The 19,924-nt window shown below is 53.1% G+C and overlaps 1 protein-coding gene across 1 annotated transcript in view; it reads left to right on the plus strand.

Annotated features, from left to right (window-relative positions):
* Positions 1–725: 725 nt before the first annotated feature.
* The window catches only part of FGF18 (fibroblast growth factor 18), a 70,829-nt gene continuing 51,630 nt past the window's right edge, over positions 726–19,924 (plus strand). Inside the window, exons 1-2 of the mRNA XM_061456471.1 lie at positions 726–1,199; positions 1,468–1,504. Of these exons, the coding sequence (XP_061312455.1) occupies positions 1,168–1,199; positions 1,468–1,504 (69 nt within the window). The 5' untranslated portion in view covers positions 726–1,167. The remainder of the gene's footprint in view (positions 1,200–1,467; positions 1,505–19,924) is intronic.

Raw genomic sequence — 19,924 nt, forward strand, 5'->3', positions numbered from 1 at the left:
CAGCAGTGCCTGGCGTTTTGTCTGCTCTAAACCAGCTCTCGGAGACGGGGCAGGAGTCACGGCGCGCTCCCAGCGTGTGAATGTTTGCCTCTGCCTGAAAAATGAGCCGAGACCTGGGCAGGGGAACCCGCTCCGCTTCCGCGGGCTGCCCGAGCGCCCGGCCCCGCAGAGCCCAGCCCAGCCCAGCCCAGCCCAGCCCAGCCGGGGTGCGCGGCGGCGGCGCGGCCGCTGGAGGGCAGGCGAGCCGTGCCGGAGCGGGCAGCGCCGCCGGGGAAGCAACGGGTACCTGACCCCGGTGTCAATATCCCGCCGTGGGAGCGCTGCCGGGCTCATGGACCCGGACGGGCGCGGCCCGGCCCTGCCCGAGGGTGCCCCGACCCGGAGGGGGGCACAGCCGGGGCTGGCGGGACCCCGCTGCCGCCCGCCTGGAACGCGCCGGGGACTGGACGTGCTCCTGCCCCTCGGAGGTAAGAGAGCAGCGGAGCGGTCGCTGGCACGGAGCGGGCAGGGGCAGAGCGGCAGCGGCCGGTGTGTTGTGTGGGGGCGATGTGTGTGTGTGTGTTTCCCTTGGCGCTGCGGGCGGCAGCGGCACTGCCCGCTCCGTCGCGGCTCCCCCCCCCCGCGCCCCCCGCCTTATTCTTTATTCTCTCGCTGTTTCACAAGCCCCGCTGCCGCTCGCCCTGCGCTCCCGCCCATCCCTCCGCGCAGCCGGTGCCCGCCCCGTCCCGCCTCCCGCTCCGCGCCCCGCGCATCGCCATGCCGCCCGCGCGGAGCGGCGGGGCGCGGAGCGGGCGCGGGGCCGCCGAGACGCTTCATCCGCCTCGCAGGGCCGGGCCGGGGGGGCGGCGGGGGGGGGGGCACTTGCTGATGGTCGGAAGTTACTGACAATAAGCACCTTCATCCCCCCCAAAGGCGGAGAGAGAGAGAGAGGGAGAGGAGGAGGAGGAGGAGAGACAGGGGGAGAGGAGAGCTGATGCCTAAGCGAGTCACTCGGAGGAGGCAAAGCGGGCGGTACCACAACTTCTCGGCGGCGCGGAGCTGCGCGGAACGGCGAGGAGCAGCGCGGAGCGGAGCTCGCCGGCCGGATCGCTCCCATGTCAGGGCGGCGGTGGGGGACTGCACTCCGCTAGCGTGAAGCCACTGACCTCCCCCTCTCCTCGCCCAGCGATGTATTCACTGCTCTCCGCCTGCACTTGCCTGTAAGGATTATGGCATATTTTGAAATATTTTTTTATTATTTTTTATTGCTTTTATTTTTTTATTAAACTCTCATTTTGGCGGCTCCGGTTGCGTTTTCCTTGCAATCAGGTGGTAATGGGGACTCGAGCCTTTCTATAAGCAGAGCATCGCTTTGCACCCTTTAAAACATTGCAAACAAAAACAAAGCTTAAAAAAAAAAATCAACTTTAACCATTTTACCGCATCATTTGATCTTTTGTTGCCTTTTTTGTTTTTTCTCCTCTCCAGATGTTTACATTTCCTGCTGCTGTGCTTTCAGGTACAGGTACGTGTCCTTTCTGTCCTCTTTCGCTTTTGGTTATAAAATAGAAACAAAGGCGGCGTGCTGACCTCGGAGTGCCAGCCAGGTTTTTGCGAGGGCTTTCACTTGTTTCCCTCTCTAGTTTTTATAGCCGTATTAAACCGATCCCCGCGGCAGATGCTGGAGCGTCGAGCGGGGCTGCCCGTCTCGCCTTGCGGCCGCTGGGTGCCCGCTTGTGCCGAGGCACCGCTGCGGGCCGCGGGCTGGGGCGCAGCCGGGTGCGACCGGTAGTGGGATCCTCTGGAGTGCATTAGCCTGGCTAATGATGTGAGAGGGAGTGCTGGACTCTCCTCCTTGCACAATGTTGATTGATGCACTTGCCTTGGAAGAGCAGGCGCTCTCCTGCTCGCCCTCTTTTTTCCCCTTTGCTTTCTTTTTCTCATTTTTCCCCCCCTTTCCTAGGGAACTTACTCCCAAAAACTGATACTTTGAAAAACACGAGTTTCCTAAGCCAGGAGAAGCAGGCTGCATGCTTCCCTCCCTATTATTCAGTAGAAAGCCGTCCAAGTCAGCTCCTGCCTTTGATCCTGCCTCGGCAGGAATGAAGCCGTTGGAGGAACACCCTGAGCGGTGAGGCTCTGCAGCCCCGGCGCCTGCCGGACGGGGACGGTGTCTGGTGGTACAGGGTGGACGCTGTCTCCTGACACCTCCTGGGATGCGGGTTTTAGCCGGGTCTCCTGGAGCAGACCCACCTGCAGGGCCGGGCAGAGCAGGTGCTGCTGCTCCAGGGGCTCCTGCCCATCATCCATCCCATGGGGCTGGGGACCTCTCATGCACCCCTCAGCCCCATGCTGTGCTTTGGCTGCGATTGCACCTGCTCGTCCCTGCAGAAACCCAACAGAAGTGAGGGATGGTGCTGGGTGAGCATCAGCAGCACAGCCTGGGCAAGTGCAGCCGCAGCCTCCAAGGGGGCTCCCGTTGCTCTGGCCAGGGTAAATCCCAAACCAGCCCCATCCCCAGCTCTTCCACCCCTTAAAAAGAACAAATCCCTGGTCACAGCCTTTTTTTCATCCCCTCTGAAAACTGTAGCTGGAACCTAGCACCAGCAGAGCCTCCTCACGAGGAGAGGATCCACAGCTGTAAATTACCCTGCGGTTGGAAGGTGTTTGCTCTGTTTCTCCGGTGCGTTTTCAGTTGGGTGTTTTGGGGTTTTCTGTGGGTTTTTTCCAAGCCCAAGGAATCCCAGGCTGCGCCAGGCTCGCAGCGACGGCACCTTTGCAGCAGGGAGACATTTTTGTGCGCTTGTGCGGTAACTGAAGTTAATCAGCCTCCAGCCCCCTCCCTCTCCCCCTCCCTTTGGTGCTTTTAGTGAATCAGAAAAAGTTTGGCTGGCTGCCTGGAAAGCACTTGCTAAAATCTGATCTCTTACTTCAGCAGCCTTAAAACAAAGTTATTGGCATTTATACAGTTGGAGCTTGCAGGCTTCCAAAGCAATAAAATAATAAGAAAGGGGGGGAAGAAAAGCTCTGCTCTCTGGTGCTATTAGAACCATACTTGCTCCATTCCGTGCTGATCTTGCAGCGTTTGGCGGAGTGTGAGGCAGGGATTCGCTGCAGGATTGTGTCCTGGGCCGTGGTGGATCTCGCTGGGTGTCACACCGAGAGGCGAGCTCTGTCGGCGATTAGAGTTGGGAGCCAAAACATTAGATTAGTCATACTCAAGGGCCTTCGAGTGAGTGTTTACAGTATTAATGGTAGATGAAAAGATGTGAATGCTGTAAGTTTTTATTGCCCGTTTTGTTACACTTTCTTTCTGGATTTATTCACAGGATTACATGTTTTGAGCCTGAATGGGAGCGAGGGATTATAGGATTTCTTTTATAATGATCAGTTTGGGTAGGAGTTAGCCTTTGGTGAACTGGAGTAAATTAATGCATCACTTAGGTTTAATATTTATTTAGGCTAAAGGAAGTTGTTTAGTTTTGCTTAAAGGGCTCTGTGTTGTATTGGGGAGATTTAAGAGTGCCTGTAATGGATTATATTCTAAGGCTGCCTTTCGCCCTCCCGTGCAAGCCATGATCAGCGGTCGTCCCACATGTAGCCTTAGAATTGCACTCCTCTGCAGCTGACTGTTACCCTGTGGCTCAGCATGCAAAGGTAGAAACCCCTCCAGCCTGCACTGGGCTGGAGATATTCTGGGGCAAAATACCATAGCTCGGGCATTTTGGGTAACTTCTGTGAGTTACTCATGGTTGAAGGCTGCCCTGCGTTGATGTGGAGCTGCCTGCAGTTAGGTGGTGCAGAGGCTCTGCTGCTGGCTAGAAGCTTTCTTGTAGACCCTGAGCCCCCCTCTGCAGGTGACCCGGTTGGGTGCAGCATCACCTGTAGAGAAGGCTGTGGATGAGGTGATCTCCTCCAGGGACTTGCCATGGGGTGAGATTTCCACTGAGGGATACCAGCAGGAACAGCGTGTGGCAGGTCGGAGGGAAGCGCTGCTGGAGCACTGGCAGCTGCGTGCTGGCATGGCCATGAGAGCAGCCCTGAGGAGGACAGCTCCTTCTCTGGTCCCTTCCCCTGTGTCCCCAAATCGTTTCCTTCTCTTGTATCTTGGGAAGTTCTGCTGCTGCCTGGGGCTGCTGCAGTCCCGAAGGCAGCAGGGGCGCTGGATATCTTTGGGGACACTAGAGGGATTGTTTGCACAGGTTGTTCTTAGCAATGCTTTTTGCTCGCTAGTAATCTCTCCTCTATCGCTGATCTTGAACATCCTTCAGTTTAATTCTCCCACTGCCTTTTCACACTTCTGGAAGGAATCTGCCCTCTTGCTTTTTCTCTCTTGGTGTCCCAGAGCGGTTTCAGGTTTGCCTTTGGAGTCAGTCTTCACATGGGCAAGAAACCTCATGGGCAAGCACCTTTTGTGGATGGTGTGGATTTCCCTCCCTGTGCCATCTCTGGCAGCCCCCATGGCCCTTAGGACATTGGGGTCAGGAGCATGGGACCTCAGGAGCTCAGAGGTCCCTCTTTGCTGGGGCTGGAGGCAGCTTTGGTGTAGGCTGAGCAGTAGGATGCACGGGTTGGGGTGCTGCCATGGTTGGCAGGAGCTTCCAGCTCTTCTGCCCAGGGCTACCTCCAGCGCATCATGAGCTGGGCTATGGGGTGATGCTGACATGGGCTGCCCCAGCCCACTATAGAGTGGAGGTTGATGCTGCCTCAGCCTCTTCTCTGCCCTGATAAACTTCAACGTTTTCTTCTACATGAAGTGCATCTGTCTTAGATTATGAAGAGGTCCCTGACAGGGCCAAATCCTTTGCTTTTATGGCTCTTGTAGGTTAAGATCCAGCTTTGGAATCTGATCTAGAAGCAAACAGGAGGTCAGAAGAGCGCACAAAGCAGCACGGGGCTATTTTCACATCTGCCGGTGTTGTGTAAGAGGCAGGCTGCTGCGCGCCGTGCCAATAGCAACTTGTGTTTCTCCTAAGCTCCTGTGCAGCGACAGACAGTTATTGTTTGGGGCTTTGTAAAGTGAGACACAGAGCAGCGTTGCTTCCACACGCTCAGTGAGCCAGAGCCCACGGTCTGGCGAGGCAGCGCGCAGCACACATCGGAGGCGTGAGCCTGCTGAGCGCTCCCTCCCACTCCCCATCTGCTCCTCTGCAGCCTCCCCGGGGCCACTGGACGGGGGCACCGTGGTGGAGAAGCCGGAGCATGGCCCTCACCACGGCTGGCTCCTGGCTGCCTGTAGTGTGGGTGCGAGGCGGTGCTGGAGCCCAGGGCTCCCTGCTCGCCCTGCCCTCGCCCTCCTGGCAGTGGTGCTGGTGGCTGGTGCCCAAGGCATGGTGGATCGCATGGCCCCAGCAGGGTTATTCTCATGCTTACCCTCCCTGCAGATGGGCATCCTCCTGCCTTCACCCTCCTTGGGTGTCACATCTGACCTGAGGTGGTGGCCAAAGCTGCGTCTGCTGCCAGGGATGGAGGTTCTGAGGCTTAAGCATTGCTGCATCACTTCTAAAGCCTGTGCCGTGGGATGTGGCAGGGCTACTTCGATGTGATGTGCTGCTCCTCATGGCAAAGCCCTGCATGCTGAGGCTCAGTGGGGTCCCTGTGACCTGCAGCTCCCAGGCTGGGAGATCCTATGTTTGGCATCTCCACTCAGCCTGGACTGGGACCACCCTCTGGCTCCACGAAGGTGTCTGAGCCCCGTCCTCCATGACAACATCCCAAGTGAGTTCCACTTTCCAGCCTTGTCTCGCTGTGGTTCCTGCAGTGCTGCCATGCCTGCCTGAGCTTACCCACCCTGCGCTTGTGTGGGGTTGTGAGCGCACAAGGTGTGGGAGTGATGCTGTGAAGGACAAAATGTGGCAAAGGTGACCTGGGAAAGGCTTGAGGAGTTTTCTGCTGATTTTTCCCATCACAGCCAACTCTTTACTATTAGGCAGTGAGAAGATAAGAGAAACTGCATAAGCAAAGCCTGATTTAATTAGAGGAGGAGGAGCTCAGTGGTGTTGATGAAGTGCATAACCCTATCACGGGCTGGAGTTGATGAGCTGGTCCATGGCTCTGGGTCTGTGCTGCTGCTGGATTTGCTGTGGTGGAGGCAGTGCCTGCTTGCATGGCTCCGCAGGGGCTTGGTTGAGCTTAAAGTCACTTGTTCCTGTTTCAACCCCTCTTGCTCTCCAGAGCAATCATGCTGCTTGCCACGAGGGAGTTTTATTCCCCCCCTGATAACTCATTGCTCCAGTGTGTGAAGTGTTGTGTCCTGAAGCTGCCCTCGCTCCCTGCTTCTGTCTCCTGGTCTTTGGAGAGCTCAGGCTCATGGAGGAAGAGGAGGCACGTTGGAGCGGTTGTCTGGATGGGGAAGTGGCACCGGCCTGGCGCTCGTGCTGATGCGCAGTCTGGTTCTCCTATGGGAGAAGTGAGACTGAGGTTAGCACAGGGTGAGTGCAGGTGTGGGTCTGCCTGCCAGGGATGGGGTGCACAGCCCGTGCCCCCCGCAGCGTCTGTCCCTGCCTGTCCTGGGCACATGCTGCCTGTGCTTCCCACGGTCCCCAGCTCTTGAACACGCCGTGCCAGGCCCGCTGCCAGGAAACCCCTCCAACACGTGTTTAGCAGGAAGATTTGCAGGGACAAAGCTGGTTTCCAGATTCCCATCCCAGCGAGGCAGAAACAAACATGAACTCCTTTGGCATTTGGGGGCTTGGCGTTTTCGGGGTGTGCTGTGGCAATGGGCAGCAGAGCAGAGCTGCTGCTTGGAGGCTTCGATCCACATGTATTGCAGTTTGCCTTTTCAAAGCTCCGGAGATGTGCAAGATGCTTCAGAGAAGCAGAGAGGAACTTGGGTGTTGTTGAGGAGAGCATGCAGAAGGGCACAGTGGGTGCAGGGCTCAGATTTCCCCTGTTTTAGATAGCTGGATGCATCGTGGGGTTTACATGTAATTACTGTTTTGCTTTCCTTCTTGCCCATGGCACGTCCAAGCCTGGATGGAGGCGGGTGATGCTGGGTTTGGAGCAGTGCTGCCCGCTCAAACCCTATTTGTTTTTGCTTGTGGAGCAGCTTGGCTGTAGCACACTGAGGTGGGAAAGAGAAGAGCACAAAGCATGAAGGGTTGATGCTTCCATAGCCCTGCGGGTGCGTTTAGGACATGGTGATGCAGCTGATGGTGGGCCCTTTGTTGAGGGGCCACTTGGGGCTCAGGGAAGAGGAACGGTGTCAGGGGGGACTTGGGTGGCCACTCAGAGGATCTGATTTTGCTGTAAGTTGATAGCGCGGAGCTGGGCAGCCTCCAGTGGATCCCTCCCTCTGCTGCGGGGGCCTGAGCTCGAGAGAAAGACTCCCCTGGGGCTGCAAATCATGTTTTTGGATCTGTGAGGCTGCTTCCGGGATCCTTGGGAGGACTTTTAGGGGTCTCTTCCTTTCCTTAAGCGCTGGGAAAACCCCTGTCACGCTTTCCCTCCCTCCTCGCTGAGATTTCACTTTGTTTTTTCCCAGATGTGGACACTTTAGGTACCAGTTGTGATAAGAGAGGTGAAAAATGGGTTCAGTGTGATATAAACAGGGAAAAAAATGAAGGAGTGGCTGCTGCTGGTGCCCGGGCAGAGCTGTGTGAGGATGGATACCTGCTGCCAGGGCCTTTGCTTAGAGCAAACTGCTCCTGTCCTTGAAGGCTGGGGTTGGTCACAATATGGGTGCTGGGGGGGTGGAAGCCTTGGGCACAGGGGGACACCTAAATACCCTCCTGCCTGTGGGTGGGTGAGCATGAGCCCCAAATGCTTTTGAGAGAGATGCTCTGCTGCATAGCATGATCTTCCTGTGCTCTGCTACTGCGACCGGGGGGGGCTTCCAAGTGGGGATCCATGGCCAGAGAAGGTCTGAACCCATTTTTTGTGTTTCCTTCCCTGGGGTTTTGTGTTTTGTTCCCTGCGGTGCCATAGTAGCAGGTACAAGCAGAATTATGCAGAGCTGTGCATTCCGCTGCCTACCTGGTATGTCTCTTCTGTGTGCTGGTACCTCTCCAGATGTCCATGGAGGATTAAGCATCCAGCGAAGCAGCTGGAGGGAGAGGAAGAAAAAAAAGAAACCTCGAAATAGAAAAGACTGTCTGGCTCTGCCAAAGTATTTTCCTATTGGCATTCAGCAGCCTCGCCATAGCATGAAGAGAAAGAAAGGGGAACAGAGAGAGGAAGGAGGAGGCTTAGCCTGTCATGGTCTGCGTGTTTCCCTTTGTGCTTGCTCCTCGCCGCGCTGGGGGCTGCGGTGGGTGGGAGCCGATGTGCCAATCTTCCCAGCTTGGCCAGGGCAGGCAGGGGGCTTGTGCCCCTGCGCTGGGCTCTCCCGCTTGCTGGGACACGGGGCCGGGCTCCTCGGGCAGCGCTTCCGCACCTCCCTGCCTCTTTGCCCGCACAAACAGCTGGATTTCAGGCTAAACCACAGGGCAATGCTTTCCACGTAGCAGCGGCGCATCCTCCCCAGGCACAGCACCGCGCCCTTTGCCAAACTCCACTTACCCCCTGCTCGCAGCACGCAGTTGGTTTTTCATGAGGTTATCAGCTTTATTCCGCTGCAGCCAGTGGAAAAGGGGCCGTGCTGCTGGGAAATCCGAAATGCCTTTAGCATCCTGACCTTAGGGTGCAGTACCGGCGGCTGACAGCACCCTCCGGCGTGCAGCTCCTGTCTCAGTGTGGTGCTCCTGCTTCATGGCCGTGTTTGGGTGCGTGCCCGCTGGCCACGCTGGCTGCTTTGGAGGCAAGCTGGGAAGCAAGGGGGAGGATCTGAGGTGGTGGCGTTGGGAGATCACAGCTCCTGCCTTGGGGGGGCAGAAGAAATGGGATAAAACCTGGGCGGTGAGGAACAGGTCCTGCTCACCTGTGGTGGTGGGAGGTGAGGCAGAGCCCAGCCCTTGGGGTGGAAGTGCTCTCCCAGGTTCAGCAGGGCAGACATGGGGTGGTGGGCCACAGTCATGACCAGGCTGCAGGGCTGGATCCTGCATTCAGTGGTGGGGCAGCACCAAGGGGAAGCAGAGTGGCGAGGGGTCGGGTGTGCCCTGTGATTCCTCTGTTAATGTTCCATCATCCGAATCACACTGGGACTTACGAATCCTAAACCTCACCGAAGGTCCCAGGGAACTGCATATTGCATGGATACACAGCAATTAGTAACGGGTTGCTCTTCCTACAAGGTATTTCCAGTATTCCTTATTCCTCCCAGTTCCTTCTTCTCCTGCTGCGTATTTCAGATCCCTTTTTTTCCTGCTAAAATACTATCTTTGGCAACAGTTTTAAGGACAGCTTGTTAAAAAGCTGTTGTATCTTTTGGAATACCCTGAGCTACTCTTCTGCAGCAATCCAGAATGAACAGAAAGCGCAGAGCAGTGGCAAGCCTGGTACATAACTGGCCTTGCAGCATGTGTGCTGAGGGCCCATGGGCATGGCTGGCGGGATATGAAGCCCCAGGAGTGTACCTTAGAAAATGGGATGAAGGATAATATTGATAGAAGGGCATTTTGCTGCTGCTTTGTTAATGCATTTGAAGAGAGGGATGGTCTGGAAAGCTGGCACAGCAGTACTGCGATGGCATGGGTTCCCTCATTGCAGGTGGGACTGGGGTCACCAACCCTAATGCGCTGCTCCTTGGGCTTCTCCAGTCACATCTGAACTGACAGCAGTATTTCTTCTCCCAAGCTCGATTCAACCCATAGGCAGAATTTGATCCAGTTGTCCAAAGGCACAAGCTAACAGCAAGCGCGATGCGTACTCTACTTCCAGCCATGATTTCCAACTATAAACTAAAAGCTGATTTTGACCCCCTTAAGCTGCCAAGCCCTAAGGTTACAACCCTGTCTGAGTAGCGTCAGTCCCTCGGTGTGGGGCTGTACTGTAAGATTGCATGGTGCAGCGCAGTATTGATTATCTGTGAAATAAATTGTGATGTATGTAGTGCAGGTTTCTGACCCTATGGTCGCGACCTTGCTGTGATTGGGGAGATTTCCGACCAGCTGAGATCAGAATAGCAAACAGCCCCCCAGCAATCAATAGAGAAACCAGCAGGTCTGGTGGCTGGGGCCTTTTACAGGAGTAATGTTTGATCCCACATACCCACAGCGTTTTTATCCTGGGGAACAGGCAGTTCTACAAACTCCCCATGAAATTAGATATGAGACTGTGTTGGGTGCTCAGCTGTGCAGCAAGCCAGCCTGAGCATGGGGCAGCCAGGGACAAATAACTTTGCAGTGCAAAAGGGGGTGAGCACGTTGTCGTGTTGGGGTTTTCAATGGTCAGCAGAGCTGGTACACCTCGAGTGGAAGGGAGGAGTGAGGGCAGCATGGCCAGCCCAGCACTGTCTGCAGGGCAGGCACTGAGGGTCCACCCTGGTTCTGTTGTGTATATATTATGAGTTCAAAATAACATTATCTCAGCCCCCACAAGAGAACTCTTGCGCCTGTAAGCCAAACTGACTCATCTGTGGCAAAACTCATAGCTAGGTTGGAGGGCTGAGTGATTGGAGGTGTGCAGATGCCTGCAGATGTGGATCTGGTGAGCCCCAGTGCTTTACCGCAGTTATCCCCCTAAACCTGCCACCAAAGCACTGCCAAAGTGGGGGTTGATGGGACTGGGCTTCTCTGAGGCACCCAGAGAGCATCATCCTCACCCTGACCCTGCTGGTGTGGGCATCGTGGGGGTGCCTCCAGCTCCTGGGTCGGCTGCGCTGCATTTGCCAGTTTGGAGAGGGTGCAAATAAATGGGAATAGCGTGCCAGGGAGGCAGAGGGCTTGCTCTTGTGCTGTTTATGTTGAAGGAGTAGGTAATATGAATTTAATTGCACTTTGAATTTAGCAAACAAGAAAATGGAATTTATTTGCTCAGTTTTCATTTCTTTCTGGGAGCCTGATTTCCCCAGCATGCACCATCACCGTGCGTGCCAAGAAGCTGAAGAACACCAGGTTAAGTTGTGGGGTTTCGCTGAGGAAGAAAATCTGTGCTGACTCTGACACAGGGCCAGCAAGGCAGAGCTTTCAAAGCTGCTCTGTTAGCTAGGTGGTGGGGAGCTACAGCCATTCCCACACCAAACAGGGAACTGTTCCTACTGTTTCATGGGCACTGTTTGTGTGCTGGGGCCTCTGACTTGCTCTAACAGGTCCCTTGCGAAAGGATGCTCAGAGAGCAGGGGGTGGGGAGCCACAGTGCTTTACAGCATCCCAGTGCTGTAGGCATGAATGCCCGTGGTTCAAAGAAGGGGCTGTTGGCTGCATGTCACGAGCTCTCCTGTCCGTGTTTGCCCACAGCTGGCCTGAATTTCCCCCAGCAGCATTTTTTCCTACTGATGGTGCATGGTGATGGATGCAGCAAAGCGTGTCGGGCTCCCCCTGGTACCCACAAGCAGCACAGGGATGCAGCAGCCACACCTCGGAAGGTGCCTTTGCGATTGTAACGCCTCTTTTTCTTTTTCTTTTTCCTCCTCTATTTAAAAAGTTTCAAAAAGGATTCATCTTCCAACACTTGAAAATTGTTCCCTGCAAATGGAATTAAATCCAGCTTTCCCCTAACTCAACAAAGCAGAAAGATAAGAAATCCTATTTGTTCTGCATTTGCAGCATAAAGATTTCCAGGCAGAAGCACAGCTAGGAGAGATCAGTACAAATGTTCTATTAGAAAGCAAACTGTGCTTGTCATTTCTGGCCCTGGGCTCGCATGTTTGTTGTATCGGATCCTGAAGGCAGATTGACAGTTTGGTTTGGATTAAATTCAACACACGGTTTATGCCATACTTTTGATAAGGCTCAATATTAATCTGATTCTTTTTTTGTGTGCGGTCTTCAGTGCACGAGCAGCAGAATTGTCTGTTCCTAGGGGTGTTTTTACAGTGAAACCATCGAGGAATTTATTTCTGGAGGGAAGATGAAATTACTGATTTAAAAACCTCTCAAGGTGGCAAGTAAAGTTGAAATCCATTGACTGCCGGCAGTCAGCTTGACATGACCTGGGCAGGTTTTGAGCTATTTCATTAACTGGTACAAGGTTTTCTCTAAATATCTTTGCAAAGGCAGCAGAGGAGGAGACCGGCTCGTGCAGAGGGACCAGAGCAGGTTCCTCTTTCCATCAGCATCAGCTCACAGTTCTGGTCAGCTGGGAATGGAGATGATCACCGTTTGCACTTGTACACGCTTGGGTTTCCTCATGGGAGTAGTGGGCATTGCCACTGTCTGCTGGTTCTCTCAACAACCTCTTTTGGTGTGTCCCAGAGATGAGCTTTTAGGTACATTAGCCCATGAGGTACAGACAGTTATCTGTATAGTATATATTTATTCTGTTTATCAATGGGCTTCACTCTCCAGACTGGTGTCTTTTGTCACTGCTCTGTTCCCTAGAAAGCAAGCAGGGAAAAAAGGTGGAAGAACTGAGAACGGGGAGGACCAAAGGAGAAGAGCAAAGGAGGAATTACTTGTTGCCTTTGAACTCTGTGGCTCAGCAGTTGTGCTCCCGGAAACCTGGCTGCAAGGTTTTGCTGTAGGATGCAGTGATCTGTTGTGGCTAATGTTGGGGCTACATCCACCTCCAATGCAAATGTGGTTGTTTCATCAGGGGTGAAGTTGGTCTCAAAGCTTATCTTTGGTGCTTGAAGGTAACCAGTGCTGGCAGGACCTGTTGGGTGCTTGTACGTTGCTGGAATAGGGTGCTGGAGAAGCTCTGACTTGACGGTGATGCTGAAAGCAGATGAGATCCTTATCCCAACTACGTATTAACTTCATAGAGAATGAAGTTAATGGAGCTGGAGATAAACATTGCCTGGGTCTGCATTCATTTGAAGCTACCTCCAGCAGGAAGTCGCACCCAGTGAGGTGCTTAAGCAAGCTCTCCTCTGAGTGATGGAGCTCCTGGGGCATGTGTCTTGGGGTGAAGCCCTTGGGTTCTCAGCAAGACGTTCCCTGCATCCATCCGTGCTGGGTGAGCCTCAAACGGAAAACGTGTGTTTGCACAATTAGCGTGGCCCCTTCCTTCCCTGGCAGCAGAATGGTTTATTGATTTCTTTGGCCCGCTCACCCTCACCCATTCAGCAATAATGACCCTTCCACCCCAACCCTAAATCATCCCAGCCTGCCTCGCCCGTAAGCCCTCTAATCTTTTTGGGTTGTTGTTGGTATTTATGCTCGTGGAGGTTTATGATCTGTCGGCGCTGGCTGCTGAAATGCTTTATTTATCCATGCGCTGGGCCACACAGGGAGCGTCCTTATTCTGGTATCATGTTCAGGATGCTGTAGTTAAGGTTTGTGTCAGCACTTCCATGCACAAACCTTGTTATTCAGGGGTTTTGCAACTCTGTGGAAAAGAAAACCAGCGACCTGGCACGGCAAGGGGAGGCTCGGAGGCACAACATGAAAGCCCAGCAACCCACTGCCCATTTAGGGATTATTAGGTGGGCAACCTCTCTCCTGGAGGAAAACAGCCAGAAACATCCGCCTCCTTTGGTTTGATTTTATAAGAAGAAAAGCCCTCTTTTGTGGGCTTGTATTGGTGTCAGATGGGGAAAGCACAGTGAGGTAGGACACAGGCTGGAATCCTCTCTGGATACTTGAAAAATAAACATCTGGAGCAAAACTGCCTTCTGCTCTGAAGAAATGGTGTGGAGGGTTTGGGGAGGGCAGTGGCTGCTCCCTGCCGCCTCACTTCACCCGGCCGGCCCGGCACCGAACAGTAGGCAATGGGGTATATAAACCTGATTTATTGCCCTGTTAGTGCAGGAGCTTGTGGGCTTATAAATTACTTGGAGATTTCTCGATAATAGAGGGAGTGTGGTATAAACAGGGGAGATAATAGGGCTTGAGAATGTATTTCAAAGAACTTTGAGGGAAGGGAAGGTTTCGTGGCTGTTGGCAGGTACGGGATGATGGCTGGCTGTGGTGGAGGACAAGCCTTTACAGACCAGCTCAGCTGGGATGCTTTGTTATTGCTCCCTCTTAATGGCTGATGGGTTTTGTGGGTGCTCCGTGGAGCAGCCTGGAGCGGAGTTGATAAGTCAGTGAAAATGCCCACAGAGCCCGTTAGCCCAACACAGCAGGGTTTGCATCTGGGCAGCTTGTTTAAGCAGGATTGATCAGCCCCTTGTGTCTGCAAGCAGGAACAGGCAGAGGTGAAGCACTCTCCAGCTCCCCTGGAAAGGGGACAGTGTGGCAGCAGGGTTTTTGCAAAGGGAAACAGGCAGTGCCACATAAATGCTCGACCCTTCTGTTAGCAGGTACCAAGCCTGTGTGACTGACAGCCCTAAATCACTGCTCCAAAACCATTCTTCCCATCTCCAGGATGGAGCTGGCAGGTCTCGCAGCTTCTCTGCGGGCTTGTGAGAGTGCCAGGCTTGATGAGGAGCATCTCGACACCCTTGGCGGTGTTGCAGCTGGCAACATGTTTTCTTCAGTAAATGTGAACTTTTAAGCCATTTAACATCTTGGTCTTACTTGGGGATGTCTTTGGGGTGAAATCCTGCTTTACCGATTGCTCCTGGAAGCTCTGCAGCGTGTTACTGTGCAGCATCTCAGATTGTGGCTCTGAGGTGGGGCCACCCTGGAGATAAGATAGGAAGCAGAAAAGGTTGCTTTTAACGAGACTTAAATTGAGTTTTGCTAAATAAAAGTAGGTCTTCCCAGGTAAGTAAGTAAGCGGGACGCTTTCAAATAGAAATGGGCTCTGTCCACGTCCCACATCAGCAGGGCTCCTGTGGTGATGTATGTGGGGTTCGGAGGATGTCCAGGGAACTCCATCCTGCCTTATAATTCATTAAACAGTTTTTTCAAGGCAAGCAAAACAGAAGGCAAGATCACCAAAAAATGCCTCCCTTGCAGAGACGAAGGAAATTTTGCACCTTATCTTTCAAATAACTGATCAGATTACTGACGGAAATCATCTCTGGAAAGCCCTGTTCCAGAAATAACTTGCAAGGCTTTTGTAAACAAAGATGTTTCTTATGTACGTGGGAAGAAACTATGTGGGAGCAACTCTTAACACTGCAGGTGCTCGGTCCTGGTTGCTTGGGGAGAAGAAAAGGAAACTTGTCAGCAATGTGTTGGCGAAGTCTGCAACCGAAATGGGGAAAAGCTGCTTGAAGGACAAGTGGTGCCCATCTCCATGGCTGTGGTTTCACAGTTGCCATTTGTTTCTAGGTAGTTTGCTGGCCTACTCCGCTTCTCACCCAGGCTGCTCTTCCTCAGTGCTGTTGGGCTTTGTCTTTACCAAGTCCCAGTGGGTTCGGAGAGCTTGGTGGCTTGCTCCTGGGAGCTGGTCTCCTGCTGGGTTGTGCTGTGCTCTTGTACTGGTTCCCTGCTCTCTCCTCCTCAGGAGCTTCCAACATCATTTCCAAACCTAAGCCTTTCTTGTGACACAGCGATGCTGGGCATCTCTGAACCCCTGAGCGAACAGGGCAGACAAATCTTACATCCCCTCTCTTCCTTTTCTGTGAATTCTGGGGTTTGATGCAGCTCTGTACATTGCTCTTTAAACAGTGCTTTTTTCCTGGCTTTTCCGACAGCAACCTAAGTCAGCTTGTCTGATAGACCATTTGGATATGGTGGGTGAAGCCCAAGGACAGAGAACATGTCATTGCATATTACCAGCATCATGGACAAGAGGGAAATGGAAGGAGAAAATTGATGCCCTGTGGTGGTTGGTATTTTATCGGGGGTTTAGACCTGAGGAGAAGTCCCTGTCTCTGGACCATAGGCTGAAGTTTGCAGAGGTCTTCATATGCAGCTCCTTTTCCTGTTTAGACACTAAAAGCTTTGGATCAGCCTGGCTGTTGGGGCAGGTCTGCAGTGACCCCTCGCAGTGCTGCCGTGTGCCAGCCACATTCAGCACCACCAGCCCTGCTGCCTTTATTTCACTGGGTGAGGATGAAGGGCCCAGGAAGGCCGTCCCCAGGCATCCCCATCGAGTGTTGTAATTAGGCTCTGACAAAGAGATCAGTCCAGGGAGACAGGAGTTCTCCCTCTCAGTAACTGATACTCGCAGGCTGGCATTCAGGAGACAGGAAACCATTGAGGCTGCTGTGTATTTACCAGTTTCCAGTGATACTTTGGTAGTTTCTGTAACATGGATTTCATACTTGCCCTGAACCTGCAAACGTCTCCCTTCAGAGTGGTGCTACTGGAGATGGTGGGAGTAAAGAAGATGCTCAGCTGAATGATGGAGAAGACAAACTTTAAATGTAGGAGGAGAAGGTGCAAGGCATGGGAGGTATTTTGGGTGTCAATCTGCTAATGTCAGGTAGTCCTAAAAACAAGCATGAAAAAACTGGAGGCAGACTAGAGGGAAAGAACACCAAGCAGAAGTGAGGTACCGGCAGTGCAAACATTCCCAGTGGAATGACTCCTGCAATTTCAGTAAATCCCCTGATTGGCCTCCAGTTACTGTTAGATGGACTAACTTCCCTGTCCTGGGTCACAACCATTTTCTTATATCCCAGCACTGTGCAGAGGCTGCCAAACCAAGGGATGAGCGAGCAGTGACACCTGATGAGGGCCCTGTCTCCTTGGCACCATTCCTGGGTAGGGTCACCAGGTGTTATCTTGCCAGAATAAGGAGTGGGACCGTTTGGAACTTAGTAAAAGGTTTCCAGAGAGGAAACTATAGAGGAAAAGTGGCACAGGATAATTCAATAGGGTCTCCAGGCAGCTCTGCTGAACCAGCTGTGTGCTTCTGGCGAAGCCACCTTTCACATCAGATCAGTGCTTGGGAGCTGCTGTCCAGGGAGGCAGTTGTTGAGCCACATCTGTGTCTTCAATGCCGATGCAATGGAAAAAGGTGTTTTGGAAATCGTGTCCTGAACTCGTGTGTGCTGCTCGGCAGTTGCCATGTTTTACCCTAGAGGGAGTTGCTTTTCTGCAGTGGGAGCAGGGATCTGTGTGTTCCTTGGACGAAGTCAGGGGACCGGGATGAAAGGAGCTACCAGGGTAAACATCGGATCACTGCTGCGGTGCTGCCGGTGCAGATGTTTATTTCTCTTATGGGGAGATTGGTCTCTGATCTTCTGTCTCCTCCTGACAGCGGTGTTTTCGTGGGTATCACTTGGGTTTCCCATGTCTTGTGCTTTTGCTTCTGTTTTTACGGAGGTCCCAGCTGGGCTGGTATCAAGAAGAGGAGCCAGAGATGTCACCTGAGAGATGATGGGCCCGTGCTTTAAAACCAGCACTGTAAATCCTAGGGCTGAACGACTGCCTTTTCCCAGGGTTTGGAAAACGCCTGACTGGTTTCAGTGGAGTGGCCTTGGGGTTTCTGCTCTGCCCCGGTGCCGTGGCCAAACGGGTCTGCAGCTGGAGCATCTGCCCTGGGAGGAAGCTGCTGCTGTGGAGGGAAGGAGAGAAAAGCTCCGGAGTGCTCTGAACCTGGCAGGTGTTCCAGTGATCGGGCTCAGGTCTCATTTGAAGAGACCAACAAATTGCTGGGAAGTATTTTTAGTGGGGTGCTGCAGCTTTCTTCCCAAGAGCACCCCGCTGGGACAACTGCCCTGGTCTCTGCTGAGACCCCGCTGGGGTGGCCAGGCTGGGCTCCTCCACCACTGCGTGTGAAACAGGGTAATGGGGACGAGCCATGGGCTCAGCCGTATCCCACAACGAGTGGGGCAGGGGAGGGGGAGCCCCTCACCCTTGTTTGTCACCCTTGCAGGTCTCCCTGTGCTTTGTGCAAAGGCTTTTACGTTGTTCTAGGAGCATGTTGGAGGATGCTGCTGGGTCTGCTTTGAAAGGGGTGTACTCTGCAGCTCACTGTGCAGAGGATGTGAGTTCACACACGGGTTACTGTGCCGCTGCCTGGTCCAGGACCAAGCTTGCTCTTCATATGTTTTGGGTTGGAGAGACTTTACGGTTTCCTCTGGAGGTTTTGTTTCTTGAATGCCTGTTTCAGCTGCTCAAAAACTAATCAACAACTACTTACAGCCGTTTGAATTGCTGAATGGTTTTAATTCCTGTGCATCAGGGCAGTTTGTTTCAGAAGGAGCATTTTCCCCATTAAGAAAAGGTATTTGGTTAAGGAGGTAGAGACAATTGCAGCATGCTGAACTCCCCGAATCCAACTGCTGGCTTTGTGATCCATGGTCTCAGAGAGGTTGGTTGGGGCTGTTCTCTTTGAAGCAATACCTGTGCTGCGAGGAGGGACGCAGGCATGGAACTACTTCTGAAAACTGCTTATGTCCTGGTGCTGGCAGAGGGAGTCGTGCTGGGGGCACGGAGCCATGCAGGGATCCTGGGCCACGCATGGCCCCAGTGAAGCCTGAAGGATGTTGCCACTGGTCAGCAGAGCACATGGGGAATTAATGAATACTGAAACCTCCCCCTGAGCAGGGAGTGCACCCCTCGGGAATGGGGCAGTTATTTTAGGCTTTGTTTTACCCTCGTTGAACTCGATGGTGTCAGAAATAACTATGGTGAAGCGGTAACTATGGGAGCGTAGCTCTTCCCCAGCAAAACCACTTGGGGAGAAGCCATGGCAGGAGATTTCAGCCATAACGGGGAGTATTTTGGAAAGCTTAGGCTTATGGAAGCAGTGATTTTTGTAGCTCAGGACTGTTGTGAAAGCAATTGTAGTGTAACACATCCTCCAGAGCCGACCCTGTCTTCTCCCCATGGGTTACGTGTCTCGGGATGGGTTTGATCTGTGTGGTAGGATGTGTCCAGAGCAATGTACAGTTCGGTCTCAGTCCTGGGGAGATACGAGGGTTTCTGCTGGCACCAAGGTTTGGGTTGCTGTGATCACAAGCTGTCCGGGTGGTTACAAGGTGATGCTGTTCAGGCGGTATTTGGCACCAAAGAGGATGAGACCTGAGCCGGGGTTGGGAAGTGGCAGATGGGGCAGTGCCTGGAGGGGATGTGGGAGCTTCATCCTGTCCCTGGATGACTCCACCATGATCTCAGGTGAGTGGCAGAGCTAAATGAGCTGTTGGGTGACATGTGATCAGCTTATTCCTACATTTCTTCCAGTAAAATTAGTGCAGAAGTAAACGGAACATCGTACATTTTGGAGAAGCAGGTGCTGAACATGGGAACAAATTTGGAGCCCTGAAACCCAGACTGTCCAGCTTCTGTCTGGGAGTTTATTTACAGCTATGGCATTAACCCTTGCAAATTCCTGCAGCCCAGGCTGCACAAAGATGCCCCATGGAAGCCTAAGGTGGCCTCATGAACACCATGGAACTGTGTTTCAGTAAGCAAGGGAGGAATCTGTTTGTTGAGCTGTTTGGTTTTAGTTAAATATCCTCTTTTTTTTTTCCTCTAACTTCTCTTTTTGAAACTCTTTATTCTGGAATCATTACGCTATTTCCTAAAAATATGGTTTCACTAAGAGTTGAATATTCTGAAATGGATAAGCAGTGGGTCTTGTGGGACAGAGGTGTAGCACTCAAACAAAGCTAACTGCTTTGCATGAGCGTGGGCTCCAAGTCTCCCTGTGTCCGTATGTCTTCCTGAGACACAGTCAGATAGATAAACAGCAACTTTGAGTCAGGATTGCTGAGGTCAGCTTAAACTGGTGTCATGGATGTCCCATGAGACGTTTTAAAGCTCTGCCCAGATGTTGTGTCCCAGTTTGGGAACAGCAGAAAGTCCAACCACAGTTAAGGGACAAATGTGCATTTCAGCGCGTCCATCTGCTACATGGAGGATCTCAGTTTTCCCCCTGAGACCTCAGTCAACGGATGGTGGTCAGCCAATGGCTGGAGCTGCAGAACCAAGCACCCGCAGACCCCTTTGAGTGCGTGAGGACATGCAGTGACCCTTCAAAATGATCCTGGGGAAATGAGGTGCCAACGCTGGAGTGGTCACATCTGCGTGGTGTCGGGTCGGACCTTCCTTCCAGCTCTGACCTCCCTCACAAGCCCTGGCAGCAGCTTTGGAAGGCAGCGTTTTGCCAGTCACAGTGGAAGTCAGAAGGACCACCCAGTTCTGATAAGGGCAATTGAGAAAGGAAGGGGAAGATTGTG

This window comes from Pezoporus flaviventris, unplaced genomic scaffold, assembly GCF_033815535.1.
Source record: "Pezoporus flaviventris isolate CSIRO_AGI_PZ_B2104156 unplaced genomic scaffold, CSIRO_AGI_Pfla_v1 ptg000023l, whole genome shotgun sequence".
Classification (NCBI taxonomy): domain Eukaryota; kingdom Metazoa; phylum Chordata; class Aves; order Psittaciformes; family Psittacidae; genus Pezoporus; species Pezoporus flaviventris.